Here is a 21,562-nt window from a genome sequence, read left to right as displayed (position 1 = left end):
ATTTTTTTATGTACTTCAATATATGTGAGAAAATATATAAAAGTTTCGAGATATTTCAATACATTTTACTATGACAAAAAAATTTTTGAAAATATGTGCAATAGACGTATAAAGCCCCCTTAACATCTGGAACCGGCCTGGGATTGACCGGTTACACTGCGCATTCGCGAGAATAACATTAGTCATCACATCCCTTGGCTGCGGTCCAACTTGACGCTACAAATGCTTCGCAGCGTCCTTCTTTCTTCATTGAAAGAAAAGAGAAGAGGATTGCTTCGAAGCATTTGTATCCCTTTATATCGCGAGCCACATCAGCCGTACGACCCCCTCGGCGTCTAATCCGCTATCGCGGCTGCACGGTCCGTCGTAGCACGTAGTCGACGATCTCGTCGTCCGTGTAATTACAACGTAAGTACGCTTTGCCACGTTATGAATACATTCCGCTACATCCCGAAGTCTCATTGAGATACTCCAGGATCGCTTTTTTTTATCGATCGTCCGCCGCGGAAGTGCGTATGTGTGCGCGTGATGGTTGCCGCGACATATTGAGCGCGTTCAGCAAACCAAGCCGCTGAGTAGCAGTCGAATGTGATTGGCTCTTGCTTTTAGAACCAACCAATCAACGCAGTGTGTCGATAAGACGAACTCAACAGTTGTGTCTGCTGAACGCGGCCATTGTTTTGGGACACCATATGACAATTTTTATATTATCGATTTCCATTTATTTTTACTTAATGAAAAGGACTACGCCCTAATTATATAAAAAATGGCATCTCGGTAAAATCGGCTAATTTTTTAATATGTTTTAGCTATATATATATATATATATACCGAACAAAAAATGTAATGGGCTCGAAGTTAAATAATTAATGAATAGTTTTTGAGCTACAGCCAGTCAAATATGAAAAATCGGGCTCTGCGAGTATTATATTCCTACTCTCCGAACAACATGGATGTGGTAGAGGACTGGTCCATGTGTATGCGTGTGTGTGTGTGAGAATGTGTGTATGAGTGTCGTCCATGTCGCTCTGGGACTTCTGGGTTATGCCAACCCAGATAGCAAGGAAAATTGAAAAGGAATTCTTTTTAAATTCCCGATTTTTAAAATGTATTTTCTTTCCGTATCATTTGTGTTCTAAAACAACTCTTAAGAGTTCAAAAGAAATTCTTTTCTATGTCACCAATTCTGAGTTCTTCTTCAGATACAAAAAAAATTACTTTTCTACTCCATAAAAATTCGTAATAAATTCGAAATTATGCTTAGACAGTATTCCTAGAGCTCTATCTAAGCGCTATTTCGAATGCATTGCGATTTCTCAGAGTAGAAAAATAATTCCTTTATATAATTTCAGTGTTTATAATTCTAATATTCTGTCTGGTAACATCGGATAAGAAAGAATCCTTCATAATCTGTCCAAAAACAGTTTCTACATCAGAAAGAAAATAAAATATATTAATCCATTTTATGTCCTTTCTGATGCAGAAACTGTTTTCGGATAGATTATGAAGGATTCATTCTTATCCGATGTTACAGACAGAATATTAGGATTATAAACACTGAAATTAGGAATATAAATATAGGAAATGTAAAATACACAAGTGTCCATGACTCAGGTATATCGATTAATGATTATATTACTAAATTGGTATACAGATTTGAAGTATTATAAGTATCATTAATTGTTATAACAAACAATTCGTTTAATATGAGCGACATATTTATCGTACATACAGTAGACTGACCTGAGCCACGTTACGTCTGTTACGTGCGAGCAAAATTCAATTTAAAAATAGCCAGAAATGTTAAGAGCGAAGAATCGATATTGATTAATTATCCGTCTTCACAGGAGAGATGGACATCGATGAATTACGAAGGACCTTGGCTCACCAGCAACAAGTAATTCAACAATTAAAACAATCACAAAGTTCACGACCATCGAGTTCAGGAATGGCGGTCATAAATGAAGGAACACTAGGTAATTATTTGCACTTTTCAATCAGAGATGCATTAGAAGCAGTGCCAAACTTTGATGGAGGAAATCCCGGGTAAATTAGTTGAATGTTTTGACCCAAAAACAGACGAATTAACTTACTTTGACAGATCGTGACACGTCCGACTTGTGCCACAAGATGAACCGCCGGAAGAAGCTGCAGGACGACTTGCTCGAGACACCATCAATGAAGAAGTGTCTCTCCACCTTCGACATCACGTTGCTCGGTGAATATACTTTTGCGACTCGAATAAATCAACTTTGTGACGGAATTATAATATACATATATATATATATATATATATATATATATATATATATATATAATATATATATATATATATATAATGCGCTTTGTAACTGGCTTCGTGCGTGCGAGCGATATGCAACTTGCCATTACATCACGCGCGATTATCGCGATGTGATGATAAGCGTAATGGTCCGGAATAATAGTCTTGAGTGAAAGATATGTGGCGTTAAACAACAATAATAATGCACGGACTATTAATGTACATAATAATGAAGCTGTGTATAGGAGGAATTACGATTCGAGATTACATGTAACTTACTGAACACTTGATATTACTAATTACCACAGTCCAGTACCTATAATTATATATTATACATATGCATAACGAGTCGGACTTTCAGGCGTGGGTCATATGGTCGGCGCTGGAATTTACGTGCTAACGGGTACGGTCGCGCACGACATAGCTGGACCTGGGGTGATGTTCAGCTTCCTCGTGGCTGGTTACGCTTCCATTTTGGCGGCCCTTTGTTACGCCGAACTGGCGGGCAGCGCGTACATCTGCACTTACGTCGCCTTCGGCAAGTTTTGGGCCTGTATCGCAGATTGGTACCTTTACTTGGAAGACACGTTCGGTACGAACCTATTTTTCGCGGAGAACCTGAAGGATTTACTGACAAGAAAAAAAATGAACAAGAAAATCGAATTAGATTGAGTCAAATATTAAATTAGCGCTAAAATTAAATCAGATTGGCAATTAATTACTTTTTATTGTGTTAATTAGGCGCGGCGTTCGTGGCGAAAGCTTGGAGCGGATACGTGCATTCGTTGAGAGGCGGTGCGATTAGCAATTATACTCGCGACGTGATGGGTGAACGGACCATAGGAGAGCAGGGCTTCAAACCGGACGTCCTAGCTGGCGGATTATGTCTGGTTTACGCGATGCTCTTGGGAGTAGGGGTGAAGACTTCGGCAACGGTCAACTCGTTGCTGACAATCATCAACCTCGCGGTGATGGGCCTGTTTGTCGTTCTGGGCATTTATTACGCGGACATTACAAACTGGAGCAGCCAGGACGGTGGTTATCTACCATATGGTTTCGGCGGCGTAATCACGGGTGGGTTATCTCAAGTAGACTGATTAAACAAATGCGACGGAAAATATAGGGGGATTTGTGTGATCTCACCAATCCGCGATTTCGAAGATTATGGAGGATCATAGAGATTTATGTACAAGGGAAATGGTTTTTGTATCTTTTGTAATATTCTCCGGTTGAGACGAAGACGTTATATCCTGATGCGTTATTCAGGTGCAGCAACGTGTTTCTACGCCTACGTCGGCTTCGACTCGATCGCGACTGCCGGAGAGGAGGCTCGCGATCCAGGACGGAGTATCCCGTTGGCGACGATGCTCTCGATAGCGATAGTAATTGTTGTATATATGCTGGTCAGCGGCGCCCTGACACTGGTCGTGCCGTATTGGGAGATTAATGTTACCGCCGCTCTGCCGGAAGCCTTTTCGTCCAGGGGTATCCCGTGGGCTAAATATGTGATAAGGCGAGCAATTTTATTTTTCTATAACTCTACTCGATAAATTTATAACATAGACGTTCTTTTCACGAAATATCTTTATGACAAAAACTAGTAAAAATAAAAATACTGTAGACACCATTCTTTCTTTCATCATTTTTATTCTATATTTCTACAACGATACCAAGAGATCTCACAATCAAGTCGTGTATTCAAATTAAAAATACTTTAATATTATGATGTAATATATTAAAAAGATATAAAAGATAGTATATTATAATAAAGGATGATTTAATTAATTTTTTAAGATGCGCTAATCGAAAGTGGCTTTTGCAGCGTGGGTGCCTTTTGCGGAATGACGACGACTCTTTTCGGATACCTGTTCTTCCTCCCAAGGACGATACAAACCATAGAGAATGACGGTCAGTTATTCATTGTCCTCGGTCGTATCAACAAGCGCACGCAAGTAAAGGTGTGCAATATCATCATAAATGGACTGTTCAGTGCTTTTATCGTTCTGATGTTCGATCTCAAATATCTGGTGGAGTTTATGTCGATCGGGACTCTGCTTGCGTACAGCATCGTGGCGATTAGCATTATCCTAGTGAGGTATCTGCCCGAGCACGAGCAATCGTCCGATCCGTCCGAACATCAGTTGTCCAGAGTTGGTAAGCCCAGCAGTGGCTGTTCCTCGCCACCTACGGAGGAAGCGCACTCCAGCAGCATCGCGTCCGAAGTGAGTGTGCCGCTAGGGCTTTTGATCAAATTAGGATGCTTTAATTGCGACTCACGGTACAACTTCAAAATATTTGATTTCTGTAAAAAATGTAATAAATTTTGATTCTTGAAATCTATAAGTGCAGCCTTAATATAATAACATTGCGCCAGGCAATTCTTAGATCTTTTATAACAGATTATTAATAAATTATTTATAATTATAGCTGCTGTGCGATGGATCTAGCAGATTCAAGCCGCGATACGCCTGGATGGAGCACTGGCTATGGTACTGGCCGAATTACGGTACTCGTCACATGAGACGTCTCATATGCACTTGTTTGATTATTTACACGATAAGCTGCGGCTTCCTCAGTACTTTTATGATAACGACGTTCGAAAAGTCAGTTTCGTTCACGAAGGGCGGTTACCTCTTTGCAGCGAGTTTTCTTCTGTTACCCATCGCGAGTGAGTTTATCTCAATTTTTTTCCGGTTTTGCACACGACAGAAGAAATGTTGTACTCAACCGTATTTGTTCGTTGTTTGCTCACAGGTCTCTTCATAATTGCCGCTCACAAACAAAATCCACCCACCGGGAAATTCCAAATACCGCTGATGCCCTTGATACCAGCGTTAAGCATTCTCTTCAACGTCGGTCTGATAATGCACCTGCCTGCAAGGATGTGGCTACGGTTTTTCCTATGGATGTTATGGGGTACATACGTTGATCATAATCATGTATCATTCATATAAATAATATATGAATTTAAAATGCAAAACCAGATATGCTCCATATAAATTTCAATGAATCTCCATTTCTCTAATTTCTCCTCTTTCTCCAGGGGTGGCGGACTACTTTCGAAAATATAAGAAAACTATGGAAGAGTATAGAAAAGCTAAACGCCGCGCCGGTTTGATGGCCACCTCAGAAGCCGAGAAAGGCACAAAGTGGGGATCTACGTTACAAGTTAGCCCGAAAAGTGACAAGTCACCTATTCCGAGCGACCAAGAACTTGTTGACTAGAAATAAGTTATACATTTTTATCAATTGTTTTCTTTATCCAGCTCGCTGGTGGAGCCGTGGAAATGGCTTGAATTTTAAAAGTAAAATAATGTTTAAGCTGTCAACAACAAACTATTCCTACGTAAGATTGTATGCAATGCGAATTATAACGCAGACTAGTGCAACGGAATACAGAACAACATATTTAATATTTAACTTTTATTAGTTTTCATGTGGTTAACGCACAATTAATGCGCTCAGCTACTTAAATGACACAATGTGTTTTATATGAAAAATTTATTTTTCGATTATATTCGTCACACTTGTTACTTCGGCGGCTCCACTTTACATGTTGCTTGAAATTCAAAGTTTATTGAATATATTTTGTAAATATTTTTCCTTTAGAAGACCTTTTTAACTTATGCATTTTGAACTTCTCGAGAAAGTTTTTGTCTGGTACAAAAAATCTATTTTCGTACTTAGCTTTATCTTGTTCGACAGTGATTCCATATAATTTTAAGCTCGTACCTTTACTTCTTAGCACGATCAATAAAACATTATCGTTCTTTCATGTCTAGATAACTATTATTATTACACATTCGCAAGATTAAGCGATATGTGTTTTACGAAACATTGTGTTTCGTGTTGCAACGAATTCGGAGAGAAATGTAACTTATTTTATATTGTTAGTTTATCTATTATATATTTTATTACGTACAAATTCGATCAACGGGAACTTATCTCATTTCTTATTTCGTATATTTTGTATATTTTAATACAAGTATCGATTAAGAATACGATAGCAAGGAATCAATAATATTTAAATTTAATAAATAATAATTTTGTATCTTGATTTGGCATAAATTTACGTTCGTGCAATCGAATTTAGAATTGTTTCTTGGGAACGGATAGATCTAATGATTTATGAATCATTTATGAATCTCACAAAAGACTCATTCTTATTACAATTGTGTGAGTTAAGAATAATTTATATATACGTTAAAAATGGATATTATTTGTTCTCTTATTGATGCAGTCGCTTTATGAAATAGTTAAGCCGCAAAGGATAATTGGAGCGTAACACGCTTCGCGAGAAAGATTTATTCTGATACCAAAAATAATATCTATTTACGTGATAATGCATTATCGTTTGCAATCTATAATTTGTGTGTATTGTATACACACGTATTGTGCATGACAATATAACGTAATATCGATGTATTAAACGATTGAGATCATTAAGATGATCTACAAGACACAAGAGGTATATTTAAGTGACATATAGTTTATAGTATGCAAGTTGAATTTATTTATTAAGCGTCGTTTATATAGTTTTAATGTAAAAATAAATGTTAAATATAGATTAGCAATGCAATTCAAAACAAACAGACGATATATATTCCGCAACTGATGATTATTATTGCAATTAAGATGCGTCTTAAGGATGGAGTGATCTCGAACAGGAACATCGACAAACGATTAAGAATTCAATTATTTATTTACAAAAATATTTCTTAGCGAGTAATTCTCCGCAACCTATCATCACTATGAATTACTTAAAATCGACACAAATTCCTGCATGTTGATGTAAAGTAATCGTGCGATCGAAAGTTTAAATTCTGATATTCAGATATTGTCTTCATGCAACATATGAACCGTTTATAATTCCAGCGCGAGTGACGTCCGTCCACAGGGATATTTACAGATGTAACTGTATCTGGTTACTCGTATTCATACCTGATAATTCATTTCCATGGTTGTGACTGCGTTTATTTCTCTATATTGCCATCAGGAAGGTACAAGAGAATTCAAATAAAACTTATATACATCAGCCCCAACTTCTTATGAAAAACTTTCATTAACATCCTGCGTTAAATATTCGTCATGAGTTCTTTATGCGTACGTAAAATACTTTTAGATGTATTTACAATAGAAACTGTGAACATGCGTCGCGCACACGTCTTCGTCTGTTTTACAAAACTTCTATGAAATATCTGTAAGTATATTCCGTGCAAAATATTAATATTTGAAACAATACTGTTCGCAGACAGAAAGAGAGATAACATATTGCAAGTTTATGCGCGCATAAAAAATGTTATCTATATGAAATATATAATAACGCTTTGTAAAAAAATAACAGGTTCCGCTTCTGTTGTAATCCATCATTTCGGAAAACATTTGACTCGTTGATTGTTATAAATAAATATGCATATATAACAAGTATATATGCATATATATGGAAAATACACGTATGTCATAATACATATTTTCTTATCATATATATATAATAAATAATATTTTATTAATGTTAAATATACAATATATGCTAATATGTATTAATTAAATATTTTAATGTTACTCTAAATCGTATCTCGATCATGACTCGAAGGAACTAAAGATGACAATAACCAAATAAATAAAGTTCCTGAAGCTATACAACGCTCAAAATTTTGATTTTTATCCCGTATCTAATTATATATTGATACTCCGTCGATTTTTGAAGCCTCAAATTTCCGTGATCCAGATCGGCAGGTTTAGTATTCGCAACAAGAGTCATAATTTTGTTCATATCGGTATAGATAATGGAAGAGAATTTATAATAAATAAAACTCCTGAAGCTGTAATGCTCGGAACTTAATTTTTGCTATCTTATGTCCAATTATTATTCTGATAATGATTTATAGAGCTTTAAATTTTTGCGATTTAAATCCACCGATTTAAAATTCTAGAAACTTTTGAAATCGCGTGTCGTGAAATTTTTTAATCAGTGCTATTTTCTTCATCAATTATATTTTTCTAAGACTTTCAAAGATATAATTTTTTAAGGTTTAAATTTTCAGACATAAAACAATTTTTTTTTAGAATTTTATTTAATACACCATCTCCTTGCTGATTACGATATGCTGAGAGATTTTCGAGAGTTTGATAGTTTCTCGCGGATTCAGATCAAGATTTAATAAAAGACAAACAGAAATACAAAAACAAAATGTTTAAAAAGAAAAATTTGGGGCAAATATATCCAGAAAAGATTTTTAATCGTCAATTAAAACCGTGAAAGTTTTAGAAACGATATTAAATTCCGATCTATTATTGATCTCTCTCTCTCTCTCTCTCTCTCTCTCTCTCTCTCTGTCTGTCTGTCTCACTCAGTCCCTTCTCTAGCCATTATTAATGCTAGCAGCAATATTGCTTTTTAACATCTGGAACCGGCCTGGGATTGGCCGGTTACACTGCGCATTCGCGAGAACATTACATCCCTTATCCCTTTATATCGCGTGCCATATCAGCCATACGACCCCCTCGGCGTCTATCCGCTATCGCGGCTGCACGGTCCGTCGTAGCACGTAGTCGACGATCTCGTCGTCCGTGTAATTACAACGTAAGTACGCTCTGCCACGTTATGAGTACATTCCGCTACATCCCGAAGTCTCCTTGAGATACTCCAGGATCGCTTTTTTTTATCGATCGTCCGCCGCGGAAGTGCGTGTATGTGTGTGCGTGATGGTCGCCGTGACATATTGTGTTGGGACACCATATGACAATTTTTATATTATCGATTTTTATTTATTTTTACTTAATGAAAAGGACTCCGCCCTAATTATATAAAAAATGGCATCTCGGTAAAATCGGCTAATTTTTTAATATGTTGTATCTCTATACCGAACAAAAAATGTAATAGGCTCGAAGTTAAATAATGGATAGTTTTTTACCTAAAGCCAGTTAAATACGAAAAATTCGGGTTCTGCGAGTATTATATTCCTATTCTCCTAATAAATTAGAAAAGGTAGAAAACTGGTCCCATATGTGTATGTGTGTGTATGTTTGTTGTGTGAGAACGTGTGCATGCGTGACGTCCATGTCGTTCTGGGACTTCTGGGTTATCTGAGTCGTCCTGGGTTATGCGAAGAGAGTAGTAGTTTAAAAACTCCGTTATTTAACTTTTAGCCCATTACATTTTTTGTTCAGTAGATCATATAAGCTACAAAACATATTAAAAAATTAATTTTACCGAGACCCCACTTCCTACATAATTAGTGCGGGGTCCTTAGAAGCGTGTCTTGAGACCCCGTTAACATTTGCATTGCCTTCGTTTAATAATTTAATTTAAAAAGCGTAACTGGACGATTGTCCTTTTTTCTCTTTTCGACCAAACGGGTCAGTGACTTTTGTCGGTAAGTCGAAATCTCGTTTCAGAACCCGTCGTCATGCCATCGGTTCGCAGGATGATCCTGGGTCACGTTATGTCCGACTTGTGCCACAAGATGTACCGCCGGAAGAAGCTGCAGGGCGACTTGCTCGAGACACCAATGAAGAGGTGTCTCTCCACCTTCGACATCACGTTGCTCGGTGAATATACCTTTGCGACTCGAATAAATCAACTTTGTGTGTGACGGAATTATAAAAAAATATATATATTTTATATATAATGCGTCTTGTGTGTAACTGGCTTCGTGCGTGCGAGCGATATGCAACTTGCCATTACATCACGCGCGATTATCGCGGTGCGATGATAAGCGCGGCGTAATAGTCCGGAATAATAGCCTTGAGTGAAAGATATGTGGCGTTAGACAACAATAATGCACGGACTATTAATGTAAATAATAATAATGCTGTGTGTATAGAAGGAATTACGTTTCAAGATTACATGTAACTTACTGAACACTTGATAATATTAATTATCACAGTCCTGTACCTATAATTATATATTATACATATGCATAACGAGTCGGACTTTCAGGCGTGGGTCATATGGTCGGCGCTGGAATTTACGTGCTAACGGGTACGGTCGCGCACGACATAGCTGGACCTGGGGTGATGTTCAGCTTCCTCGTGGCTGGTTTCGCTTCCATTTTGGCGGCCCTTTGTTACGCCGAACTGGCCGCTCGAGTACCGAAAGCGGGCAGCGCGTACATCTACACTTACGTCGCCATCGGCGAGTTTTGGGCCTTTATCGTAGGATGGAACCTTATCTTGGAGCACATGATCGGTACGAACCTATCTTTTCGCGGAGAACCTGAAGGATTTACCGACAAGAAGTAAAAAATGAACAAGAAAATCGAATTAGATTGAGTCAAATATTAAATTAGCGCTAAAATTAAATCAGATTGGCAATTAATGACTTTTTATTGTGTTAATTAGGCGCGGCGTCCGTGGCGAGAGCTTGGAGCGGATATGTGGATTCGTTGACAGGCGGTGCGATTAGCAATTATACTCGCGCCGTGATGGGTGAATGGACCATGGGAGAACCGCTGGGCACCTACCCGGATGTCCTAGCTTGCGGATTATGTCTGGTTTACGCGATGCTCTTGGGAGTAGGGGTGAAGACTTCGGCAACGGTCAACTCGTTGCTGACCATCATCAACCTCGCGGTGATGGGTCTGTTCGTCGTTCTGGGCATTTATTACGCGGACATTACAAACTGGAGCAGTCAGAACGGTGGTTTTCTACCATATGGTTTCGGCGGCATAATCACGGGTGAGTTATCTCTAGTAGATTGATTAAACAAATGCGATGGGAAATATAGGGGGATTCGTGTGACCTCATCAATCCGCGATTTCGAGGATTATGGAGGATACACGAGATAGGCGATTAATCGTTCGCTAATTGTACGAACGTAAAATAGAGATTTATATACAAGGGAAATGGTTTTTGTATCTTCTGTGATATTCGCCGGTTGAAACGGAGACATTAAATCCCGATGCGTTATTCAGGTGCAGCAACGTGTTTCTACGCCTACGTCGGCTTCGACTCGATCGCGACTGCCGGAGAGGAGGCTCGCGATCCAGGACGGAGTATCCCGTTGGCGACGATGCTCTCGATGGCGATAGTAATTGTTGGATATATGCTAGTCAGCGGCGCCCTGACACTGGTCGTGCCGTATTGGGAGATTAATGTTACCGCCGCTCTGCCGGAAGCCTTTTCGTCCAGGGGTATCCCGTGGGCTAAATATGTGATAAGGCGAGCAATTTTATTTTTCTATAACTCTACTCGATAAATTTATAACATAGACGTTCTTTTCACGAAATATCTTTATGACAAAAACTAGTAAAAATAAAAATACTGTAGACACCATTCTTTTTTTCATCATTTTTATTCTATATTTCTACGATACCAAGAGATCTCACAACCAAGTCGCGGTGTTTTTAAATTAAAAATACTCTAATATTATGATGTAATATATTAAAAAGATATAGAATATAGTACATTATAATAAAGGATGATTTAATTAATTTTTTAAAATGCGCTAATCGAAAGTGGCTTTTGCAGCGTGGGTGCCCTTTGCGGAATGACGACGACTCTTTTCGGATCCCTGTTCTCCCTCCCAAGGACGATATACTCCATGGCGAACGACGGTCTGTTATTCGGCTTCCTCGGTCGTATCAGCGAGCGCACGCAAGTACCGGTGTGCAATCTCATCATAAGTGGAGTGCTCAGTGCTTTAATCGCTCTGATGTTCGATCTCAAACATCTGGTGGAGTTTATGTCGATCGGGACTCTGCTCGCGTACACCATCGTGGCGATTAGCATTATCCTGCTGAGGTATCTGCCCGAGCACGAGCAATCGTCCGATCCGCCCGAGCATCAGTCCAGCGTTGATACGCCCACCAGTGGCTGTTCCTCGCCACCTACGGAGGAAGCGGACTCCAGCAGCATCGCATCTAAGTCCGAAGTGAGTGTGCCGCCAGGGCTTTTGATTAAATTTAGGATGCTTTAATTGCGGCTCACGGTACAACTTCAAAATATTTGATTTCTGTAAAAAAATGTAATAAATTTTGATTCGTAAAATCTATAAGTGCCGCTCTAATATAATAACATTGCGCCAGGCAATTCTTAGATCTTTTATAACAGATTATTAATAACTTATTCATAATTATAGCTACTATGCGAAGAATCTAGCAGATTCAAGCCGCGATACGCCTGGATGGAGGACTGGCTATGGCTGCCGAATTACGGTACTCGTCACATGAGACCTCTCATATGCGCTTGTTTGATTATTTACACGACAAGCTGCGGCTTCCTCAGTACTTTTATGATAATAGCGTTCGAAACGTCAGTTTCGTTCACGAAGAGCGATTACCTCTTTGCAGCGAGTTATCTTCCGCTACCCATCGCGAGTGAGTTTATCTCAATTTTTTTCCGGTTTTGCACACGACAGAAGAAATGTTGTACTCAACCCTATTTGTTTGTTATTCGCAGGTCTCTTCGTAATTGCCGCTCACAAACAAAATTCACCCACCGGGAAATTCCAAATACCGCTGGTGCCCTTGATACCAGCGTTAAGCATTCTCTTCAACGTCGGTCTTATAATGCACCTGTCTGCAATGACGTGGATACGGTTTTTCGTATGGATGACAATCGGTACGTTGATTATAATCATGTATCGTTCATATAAATAAGACATGAATTTAAAATGCAAAACTAGATATGCTCCATATAAATTTCAATGCATCTCAATTTCTCTATTTTCTCCTCTTTCTCCAGGGGTGATGATCTACTTTCTATATGGCATCCATTATAGTAAAGAAGCCGTTACTACGCTAAACTCATATTCCGGTTTGATGGCCACCTCAGAAGCTGAGAAAGGCACAAAGTGGGGATCTACGTTACGAGTTAGTCCGAGGAGTGACAAGACACCTATTCTGAGCGACCAAGAACTTGTTGACTAGAAATAATATACATTTTTATCAATTGTTTTCCCTATCCAGCTCGCCGGTGGAGCCGCGGAAATGGCTTGAATTTTAAAAGTAAAATAACGTTTAAGCTGTCAACAACGAAATATTCGTACGTAAGACTGTATGCAATGCGAATTATAACGCAGACTAGTGCAACGGAATATAGAGCAACATATTTAATCTTTAACTTTTATTAGTTTTGATGTGATTAACGCACAATTAATGCGCTCGGCTACTTAAATGACACAATGTGTTTTATATGTAAAATTTATTTTTCGATTATATTCGCCACACTTGCTATTTTGGCGGCTCCACTTTACATGTTGCTTGAAATTCAAAGTTTATGGAATATATTTTGTAAATATTGACTTTAGAAGACCTTTTTAACTTATGCATTTTGAACTCCTCGAGAAAGTTTTTGTCTGGTACAAAAAATCTATTTTCGTACTTAGCTTTATCTTGTTCGACAGCGATTTCATATAATTTTAAGCTCGTACTTTTACTTCTTAGCACGATCAACAAAACATTATCGTTCTTTCCTGTCTAGATGGCTATTATTATGGCTATTACACAATCGCAAGATTAAGCGATATGTGTTTTACGAAACATTGTGTTTCGTGTTGCAACGAATTCGGAGAGAAAAAAATGTATCTTATTTTATTGTTAATTTATCTATTATAAGTTTTATTACGCACAAATTCGATCATCAACGGGAACTCATCATTTTTTATTTCGTATATTTTAACACAACTCTCGATTAAGTAGCAGAATACGATAGCAAGAAAACATATTTTCTTTCTGTTGTTATGACACGAATGTGACTAATCTTTGTCGTTATCAATTATATTTAAATTTAATAAATAACAATAATTTTGTATCTTGATTTGGCATAAATTTACGTTCGTGCATCAAATCTAGAATTGTTTCTTGGGAACGGATAGATCTAGTGATTTATGAATCATTTATGAATCTTACAATAGACTCATTCTTATTACAATTGTGTGAGTTAAGAACAATTTATATATATGTTAAAAATGGGTATTATTCGTTCTCTTATTCGTTCAGTCGATTTATGAAATAGTGAAGCCGCAAAAGGATAATTAGAGCGTAACACGCTTCACGAGAAAGATTTATTCTGATACAAAAAAAAATATCTATTTACGTGATAATGCATTATCGTTTACAATCTATAATTTATGTGTGTATTGTATACACGCGTGTTGTGCATGACAAGTATAATTATATGGTATTATGTGAAAAGTATCCGTAATAACAATATAACGTAATATCGATGTATTAACGATAGAGATCGTTAAGATGATCTACAAGACACAAAGAGGTATATTTAAACGACATATAGTTTAGTATGCAAGTTGAATTTATTTATTAAGAGTCGTTTATATCGTTTTAATGTAAAAATAAATGGTAAATATAGATTAGTAATGCAATTCAAAAGCAACGGACGATATATATTCCACAACTGATGATTATTATTGCAATTAAGATGCGTCTTAAGGATGGAGTGATCTCGAATAGGAACATCGACAAACGATTAAAAGTCCAATTATTTATTTACAAAAATATTTCTTAGCAAGTAATTCTCCGCATCTATCATCACTGAATTACTTAAAATTGATACAAATTCCTGCATGTTGATGTAAAGTAATCGTGCGATCGAAAGTTTAAATTCCTTACAGTGATACAAACGTTCGTACAATTATTGATTCTCGTTATAGCAGTGCACAATATTGTCTTCATGCAACATAATAACCGTTTATAATATTTGCGCGAGTGACGTCTGTCCACAGGAATATTTAAAGATGTAACTGTATCTGGTTACTCGTATTCATACCTGATAATTCATTTCCATGGCTGTGACTGCGTTTATTTCTTTATATTGCCATCAGGAAGGTACAAGAGAATTCAAATAAAAGTTATATATCAGCCCCAACTTCTTATATGAAAAACTTTTATTAACATCCTGCGTTAAATATTCGTCATGCGTTCTTTATGCGTACGTAAAATACTTTTAGATGTATTTACAATAGAAACTGCGAACATGCGTCGCACACACGTCTCCGTCTGTTTTACAAAACTTCTATGAAATATCTGTAAGTATATTCCGTGCAAAATATTAATATTTGAAACAATACGCTGTTCGCAGACAGAAAGAGAGATAACACATTGCAAGTTTATGCGCGCATAAAAAATTTTATCTAAATGAAATATAAAATAACGCTTTGTAAAAAAATAACAGGTTCCGTTTCTGTTGTAATGCATCATTTCGGAAAACATTTGACTCGTTGATTGTTATAAATAAATATGCATATATAACAAGTATATATGTATATATATGGAAAATACGTATGTCATAACACATATTTTCTTACCATATATATATATATATAATAAATAACATTTTACTAATGTTAAATATACAATATATACTAATATGTATTATTTAAATATTTTAATGTCACTCTAAATCATATCTCGATCATTACTCGAAGGAACTAAGGATGACAACCGTTACAGATCCTTTTATTATATATATACATATGCACGGAATGTTGTTAATTATTTGAGATTATATGATATTACAAGTTTTCTCTTTGTGGAATCTGTACTATATATATTCTATAATAGATGGTGCTTTCCGAGGCGAATGGATCGTTATCGATTCACCTCGCGCACATTCTCATAAAACTGGAACACTTGGTAAACGTACAGGAAATGATGCATGCACATACCCTACATATAGGTAAATATATAGTGTGTCCATATAGTTCCTATGGGAATCCGTGTCAACGCGATTGTTAAGCAAATTAGACTAAACTTTGCCTTGATTCATAGTACAATAATTTCAAAGTTATCAATTTATCGCAATATACCTCATGATGAGCATTTTTAGTAGCAGGTTTAGCACCAGCGTAAACAGTAATGACTAATTGTTACGGTAAAAAAAAGGAACTATACTGGATACACTGTATGTGCAACGACGCATCGAAAAGAATTTCCTAATAGTTTTACAGGTACCAGTGTTAACGGATTTATAACACTGTGCTGATATGTTACCTGTTGGTACGGGTAAGTACGATTTTCCAAGCAGACATTGATTTCGACTGTAATATATTAATTTTTCTACGACCCCACCTAAGCCAGGAGAAACCTATGATTAAGCAGAGAATGCTCTCTATGTAATATCCGTCGAGCTGCATAACGCAAACACCGTTATTGGTATTCGCACAAAGCTGAAAATGCGATAAACAATTTTTACGCGTTGGTTATTTTTCTATATAGCATAATAAAATTAAAAAAAGACAGCCAATGCGCTGCAACCAACCTCTCGCTCCGTAATTGTGCTACAGTCATTTGCGTAGTCGGTACTGCATTGTCTGAATGTTAAAGGATCGACAAACCAAAGCGCGGCAGTGGCAGGCCAATTTCCACCAAGATTGCACAAGGTATTGAGTAATGTCATGTAAGTGCCACCAACTGCCGGATCGCTCACTTTCGCGAAGAAAGCCATCGATGCGACGAACATACTACTTGCAGAAATCTGAAGTGTAAAAAGGCACATTACAGTTGAACAATCTAAATCGAACATCCATCGAGGAGGTTTATACAGTTTATATAATATTTACCTGATGTATAAAGTAGATGCCTATCAATATCACAAAATAATAAGCTGGAACATGTCCATTGACTACAAGGAACGGTGTAATCCACACCAAACACGCTGCTATCAAGCCGAAAGCTAACCTGTATTGTTTAAATTTATAAGTGTCATCCAATTAAAATCTATCATCTATAAATCATACATTAATTACCTATAGGGCATAGCTTTCATGTAAACGTCCATAGGTCTGGGCCCAGCAGTATATTTCGAGATTATTAAAGGCAAAATTATTTGTAACGGTATCATGGGCACGGCCATAAATGCAAATTTCTCTTTAGGAAAACCGGCTTCTATGAGCTTTAAACTGGTTACAGCGTCGCATGCTGAAAATCCGATCTGCAGAATGAAATAATCGAGTAAATATAATGAAATTTATGCCACAAATTATAATTGCAAATGAGTAGTATTCAACCTTCGCAGTTAAGAGAAATATAATTGTGGTCTTTATGGTTGGTAATTTAACTATGTCCCACAGTAATTTGTATGCATGTTTAATATCCATATTTAGCTCTTCGCCCTTTGAAACTCTGCCCTTATCCTCATGCTTAAACAACGCAATGAACGTTGTCGTAACAATAAACGTCCAGCCCCAGAAATATAAAAATCCTACAAACAAAACATTCTCGTTACAATTCAAATACATATTTAATATAAACAATGATCTTTTCAATTGCTGGGCCCTTCTTACCAGGCAGAGTCAGTATGCCTTCCTCAGAAGGGGTCGACCTTAAGTAACTATTACAAAATTCAGCGGACTCCAGCGAGATAAACAAAACATATCCAATAAAGTAGCCCGCCGTTTGGCCGACGCTGTTACACGTAGACGCATATCCGACGTTGCACCTTGATGGATAAATCACAATTAAGCAAATTTTATAATTATAAATATATGACGCGTGTACACAAGGTTTGGATACTTTGCAAAAGTACCTTTTAAGCATCGTGAGCGCCCATCCATCTACTACAATGTCCTGAGTCGCGGCGAGCACATTCAGGAAGAAGAATAACGCAGTCAACATCTCGATGTTGGGCTTTTCGTGCTCTTTGCCCAACCAGTGCTCTACATAATTCGACAAGAGGAGCATGAATATGCCCATCAAGTACTGTGTGGGAATCAACCAGGTCTTTCTCCTTCCAAACTTTTGGGAAAAAATGGAGTCCACTATGGGCGCCCAAAAGAGCTTCAACGAAAATGGCCATTGCACGAAACTAAATTCTGCCTGTGTCAACAAGTAAAAGGTGCATTACTTTCATGTTTTGCATGACTATTAAAACCTGTAACTTTTCAATATAATTCAAAGAATATATATTAGTACTATTAGAGTACAAATATAAGTTCTAGAAACCAGTTCTAGGAATATTCTGTATATTAAATGACAAATGTTTTACATGGTACCAGTACATAATTATGTCTCAAAGCTTCTTTCATTATTCTTATTTAACTTTGATTTTAATAATCAAATAAATTAGGATAAACGTCGAAGAAATCAATCTCTTCAAGCATCAATCCTACCATCGAACAAATATTTGTAAAATACCACAGCAACTTGGAAAAACTGGACCACGCGAATGCTTTCCTTATAATCAGCATTTTCTCATCATTAACAATGCAGACTAATTGTGCGTCGTGGAAAAAAGCTTTCGCGTACCTGTTGCCGATACGAAACCCCTCTGTTCTGCAACAACATAGGGATCGAGCCGCACAACCCCAACGGGATACCCTGCAGCAGGTACAAGAAGAACAGGATCGCGATGCTCTTCTCGTCCCCTCGCAGATCGGAGGGCTCCTGGACGTTGCTCGAGTCGACGGCGCCGTCCTCCGCCATCCGGTGCCTCTTTTCCAGCTTCCTCCTCATATTGACATCCATACGGAGTCGATCAGCAACGAATACTCACCGCTCGCGCACCGCTGGACGTGATTTTTCAAGGTTATCGCCGATTAGGTTAGAATCCACTTGTCACCGCATATCGCGGAACGCGCGACAGGACGTCGGGTACCCCGTCGACGACGATCTGAGATTCTCGACGACGACCGCGAACGAGCGAGTGACTTACGCTGGCCGAGTCGTCGTTGACGACGCGATCACCGCGGGATACATAACCTGTCGCTGCCAGCCGCGGTTTTACGGTCGCGAAACGAAACGAAACGCCGAAATGACAGTTCGCGACGTTAAATTCCGTTCTCCACCTCGCTTCTTACATCGACATCGCGACGACGGAAACGCCGTCGGAAAGGGAAGCGAAGCGTCAGCTCGCACGACGACGAGAACTTGAAACCGCTGACTGCTCCAAACACCGTCGCGTTGCCACGTTCAGCCACGTTGCCCCCAGTTGCCCCTTATTAGGACACGTCAGTTATACCTTGTTTTTTTCTGTCCGCGCAACGTCACGTGCGCGCGACCTCTGGTGCGACACTGCTCGACGCATACCGGACGAGGACAGACAAGGACAGATGGAGCGCGGAGGCGCCACCTTGCGCGCGTTTCGCGAGTGGAGTGGCGTCTGGAGGGACGCTTAAAAATAAGGCTTTTTAGTCTGATACGGGGCTTTCTTCGGGTTTCTCAAGTTGCGACACTACGATCGCACGAAGAGACTTTATTTCTGCGTGTATGCATTACATTCTCCTTTGTCAAACGGTAGGGATGAGTGTTAATAATGAATGTTACAAAAGGGTTACAAGTCACGCTCTCAACCTTTTCTTATGTAATTACAGGCGAACACGTCGCAGCTCTCGTTCTCCGATGCTACGCCGACAGCTCGATTTATCAGATCCTTCACGTCCGATCGCACGGTACGGGTATTAAGCACGTTGTTTCGTATCCTGCAAAAATTCAATTGGGTCAAGACGTCTCTACGTAAGTCGCAATTCGCGAAACTTAGCGTAATCACCGCACGCACGATATTACACACAGAGAAGTTAGATTGACACGTGGACACTGTGCGTGTATCTTGCGTTTCGCGAATTGCGAATTATGTAGGGGCGCCTTTAATAATCGATCGATTAACACGCGAAACACTCAGTTACTGCAATGTGTAAAATAGCATACAGATTGGTAAGGTGATATTTCCGGTTTGCGCTCAAGACCTCGACGTCCTTGTTATCGAGATCGGACAGGTAATCCTTTTGGATCTCGCAGGTCAATCTGGCGACGCATCTTGGAGATACAACCAGTTTGTTGCTGGAGCCATCCCGTTGTATCTGCCCATTAAAAAAAAAAGAAAGAAAATAGCGGTTTGGCAAGGTTTCCGCGCGAAGAGATCGCGCCGCGCGATCGTACCTTAGCTAAGTTTTGCTTCAGCATGTATAAAATGTAATCCATTTGGACGTCAGGCCGTTCCTCCGCCGGGAAAGTTTCCGATCTTTTCCTTCTGCCGCCGGTCACGATGCCGATTGGCAGAAGAACCGGGTTTGAAGCTAACGCCGCGGCTGCCCCGATCAGCGCGACGCCCGCCAGAGCTTTCAACGCTATGGCCTTAACGGAAAAATATAATTTCTTATTCACTTCCTTAATTGATTGTCAAGATATTTTTAGGCGAAAAATGTTCATTCCTTCCTTAACCCGGAAACGGGCGCCTGGGGGTGATTTTTATATTCCGGTATCGAAAAAAAGAAGTTTTCTCACAGTAATTTTAATGTGCTTTCGTTTTTAAAATATTTTTTGGGTTTTTCCTTACTTTTTTTAAAATAATGTTGAGTAAATCAATATACATATTGTTCTCAAATACTAATAAATTATAGAACGAACAAAAATATGCAATATGTAATTAATGGCAATAATTTTTAATTGTAAAAATCACCTTAGGTGACATTTATGCGTAAAAAGAAGTCAGGTGCCCGTTTCCGAGTTAAATATGCACCTTTTGCGCGTGAATGTTTCCCTGCGGTACGCTAGCATCCGGATAAGCTGGGTCGGCGGGACCAAATTCGTCACCATCGGCCAACGTTCCCGTAACCCCGTAGCCACCGGTCGGACCTCCATGTCCAGTTGGTCTGCCATAGCCCCCGTAACCACTAGCACCATAACCGTATCCTCCAGTATTTCCCGAGCCATATCCCAAAGCGCTGGGTCTATTAGCAGTTTCACTTGCGTGCGGACGCTGCCCGTACCTTTTTATCAAAATAAATGTACAAAATGAAGTCGTATAATGTTCGACGTCGGAATATTACGTACCGTCTCTTATTTCATTTTCTAAATTTCTTTAAACTTTCGTAAACCTTCTCACACTCTTTTAATTTTGCAGAGCGAAACCTCTCTCTCTGTTTCTCCTTCCTTTTCTCTCTCTTTCTCTCTTTCTAGTCTTCTCTGAGTTAATACAGACGACCCCGACGGAGATTAGCGGGAAATTTATGGTCGCGGGAAGTTGAGTAAATTTACCTGTCTCCCAACTGACTTCCTGCGTAGACTCCGCTTCCGCTTCCTCCACCGGGCCTGCCGCCGCCGCCTCCGATGGGACCTGGGGGCCGACCTTGGGTTTGCCATCCGTACCTGAAAAGAGCCTTTACGTTATAATTTTTTTTTTCACGCGTAAAAGACAGCGTTCTATCTATTACCTCTCAATAGGGTGTCGCTCGCCGTATTGGGGGGGATACCGTCCGCTCTCTAAAGGGATCTTGTTGTAATTATAATCCGGTCGTGCCAATCCGTTGGAACCATATTTAGAGCCGCAGCAGCTGGAACTTGCAAGTAGGAACGTTCCGAATAATTCGAATTGTCGACGAGCAAT

At 38.8% G+C, this 21,562-nt stretch overlaps 4 protein-coding genes across 15 annotated transcripts in view; 2 read left to right on the top strand and 2 right to left on the bottom strand.

Moving 5' to 3' along the window:
- Positions 1 to 76: 76 nt before the first annotated feature.
- On the top strand, positions 77 to 7,924 carry LOC139815949 (cationic amino acid transporter 4-like). The gene is made up of 10 exons (XM_071783235.1): positions 77 to 408; positions 1,848 to 1,976; positions 2,102 to 2,218; positions 2,643 to 2,873; positions 3,023 to 3,355; positions 3,548 to 3,794; positions 4,104 to 4,503; positions 4,709 to 4,949; positions 5,036 to 5,197; positions 5,325 to 7,924. Exons 2-10 carry the CDS (start codon positions 1,853 to 1,855, stop codon positions 5,504 to 5,506), a joined length of 2,037 nt encoding a protein of 678 aa, XP_071639336.1. The 5' UTR covers positions 77 to 408; positions 1,848 to 1,852; the 3' UTR covers positions 5,507 to 7,924.
- A 783-nt stretch (positions 7,925 to 8,707) lies between these two features.
- Positions 8,708 to 15,109, top strand: LOC139816637 (cationic amino acid transporter 4). Of its 2 annotated transcripts, none has more exons than XM_071784269.1 (9): positions 8,708 to 8,864; positions 9,680 to 9,832; positions 10,224 to 10,472; positions 10,625 to 10,960; positions 11,197 to 11,443; positions 11,753 to 12,155; positions 12,363 to 12,600; positions 12,683 to 12,844; positions 12,968 to 15,109. In XM_071784269.1, exons 2-9 carry the CDS (start codon positions 9,691 to 9,693, stop codon positions 13,150 to 13,152), a joined length of 1,962 nt encoding a protein of 653 aa, XP_071640370.1. In that variant the 5' UTR covers positions 8,708 to 8,864; positions 9,680 to 9,690; the 3' UTR covers positions 13,153 to 15,109. The 2 variants fall into 2 exon arrangements, with proteins under 2 accessions (XP_071640370.1, XP_071640371.1); XM_071784270.1 differs by lacking the exon at positions 8,708 to 8,864 and adding an exon at positions 8,991 to 9,007.
- Position 15,110: 1 nt separating this feature from the next.
- On the bottom strand, positions 15,111 to 19,202 carry LOC139816638 (acetyl-coenzyme A transporter 1). Its single transcript, XM_071784271.1, has 9 exons — positions 18,487 to 19,202; positions 17,768 to 18,057; positions 17,526 to 17,680; positions 17,250 to 17,443; positions 16,989 to 17,173; positions 16,803 to 16,920; positions 16,502 to 16,717; positions 16,234 to 16,409; positions 15,111 to 15,267 (listed from the first exon to the last, which is right to left on the bottom strand). The coding sequence occupies exons 1-9, from the start codon at positions 18,703 to 18,705 to the stop codon at positions 15,246 to 15,248; spliced, it is 1,575 nt and encodes a 524-aa protein (XP_071640372.1). The 5' UTR covers positions 18,706 to 19,202; the 3' UTR covers positions 15,111 to 15,245.
- A 166-nt stretch (positions 19,203 to 19,368) lies between these two features.
- Positions 19,369 to 21,562, bottom strand: part of LOC139816639 (uncharacterized) — a 174,068-nt gene continuing 171,874 nt past the window's right edge. For all 11 annotated transcript variants that reach the window (XM_071784272.1, XM_071784273.1, XM_071784274.1 and 8 more), the window contains 6 exons: positions 21,390 to 21,516; positions 21,214 to 21,324; positions 20,696 to 20,945; positions 20,116 to 20,310; positions 19,885 to 20,036; positions 19,369 to 19,658 (listed from right to left, as the gene is read on the bottom strand). In XM_071784272.1, coding sequence (XP_071640373.1) covers positions 19,526 to 19,658; positions 19,885 to 20,036; positions 20,116 to 20,310; positions 20,696 to 20,945; positions 21,214 to 21,324; positions 21,390 to 21,516 — 968 coding nt within the window. In that variant the 3' untranslated portion in view covers positions 19,369 to 19,525. The remainder of the gene's footprint in view (positions 19,659 to 19,884; positions 20,037 to 20,115; positions 20,311 to 20,695; positions 20,946 to 21,213; positions 21,325 to 21,389; positions 21,517 to 21,562) is intronic.

The sequence above is a fragment of the Temnothorax longispinosus genome, chromosome 7, assembly GCF_030848805.1.
Source record: "Temnothorax longispinosus isolate EJ_2023e chromosome 7, Tlon_JGU_v1, whole genome shotgun sequence".
Lineage (NCBI taxonomy): Eukaryota > Metazoa > Arthropoda > Insecta > Hymenoptera > Formicidae > Temnothorax > Temnothorax longispinosus.
Note: the sequence above shows the minus strand (reverse complement) of the source record. Positions and strands in the feature narration are given on the sequence as shown.

What these genes read in the sequence shown, in the direction of transcription:
- LOC139816638 (XM_071784271.1), bottom strand. Translation starts at nt 18,705, where the DNA reads ATGGATGTCAATATGAGGAGGAAGCTGGAAAAGAGGCACCGGATGGCG. An exon ending in GGGTTTCGTATCGGCAACAG is followed by an intron (nt 18,058 to 18,486) that starts GTACGCGAAAGC and finishes TTGTTGACACAG; the next exon opens with GCAGAATTTAGTTTCGTGCA. An exon ending in GCGCTCACGATGCTTAAAAG is followed by an intron (nt 17,681 to 17,767) that starts GTACTTTTGCAA and finishes TTATCCATCAAG; the next exon opens with GTGCAACGTCGGATATGCGT.
- LOC139816637 (XM_071784269.1), top strand. Translation starts at nt 9,691, where the DNA reads ATGCCATCGGTTCGCAGGATGATCCTGGGTCACGTTATGTCCGACTTG. An exon ending in TATCTTGGAGCACATGATCG is followed by an intron (nt 10,473 to 10,624) that starts GTACGAACCTAT and finishes TGTGTTAATTAG; the next exon opens with GCGCGGCGTCCGTGGCGAGA. An exon ending in TTTCGGCGGCATAATCACGG is followed by an intron (nt 10,961 to 11,196) that starts GTGAGTTATCTC and finishes TGCGTTATTCAG; the next exon opens with GTGCAGCAACGTGTTTCTAC.
- LOC139815949 (XM_071783235.1), top strand. Translation starts at nt 1,853, where the DNA reads ATGGACATCGATGAATTACGAAGGACCTTGGCTCACCAGCAACAAGTA. An exon ending in TTTCGGCGGCGTAATCACGG is followed by an intron (nt 3,356 to 3,547) that starts GTGGGTTATCTC and finishes TGCGTTATTCAG; the next exon opens with GTGCAGCAACGTGTTTCTAC. An exon ending in TCTTCTGTTACCCATCGCGA is followed by an intron (nt 4,950 to 5,035) that starts GTGAGTTTATCT and finishes GTTTGCTCACAG; the next exon opens with GTCTCTTCATAATTGCCGCT.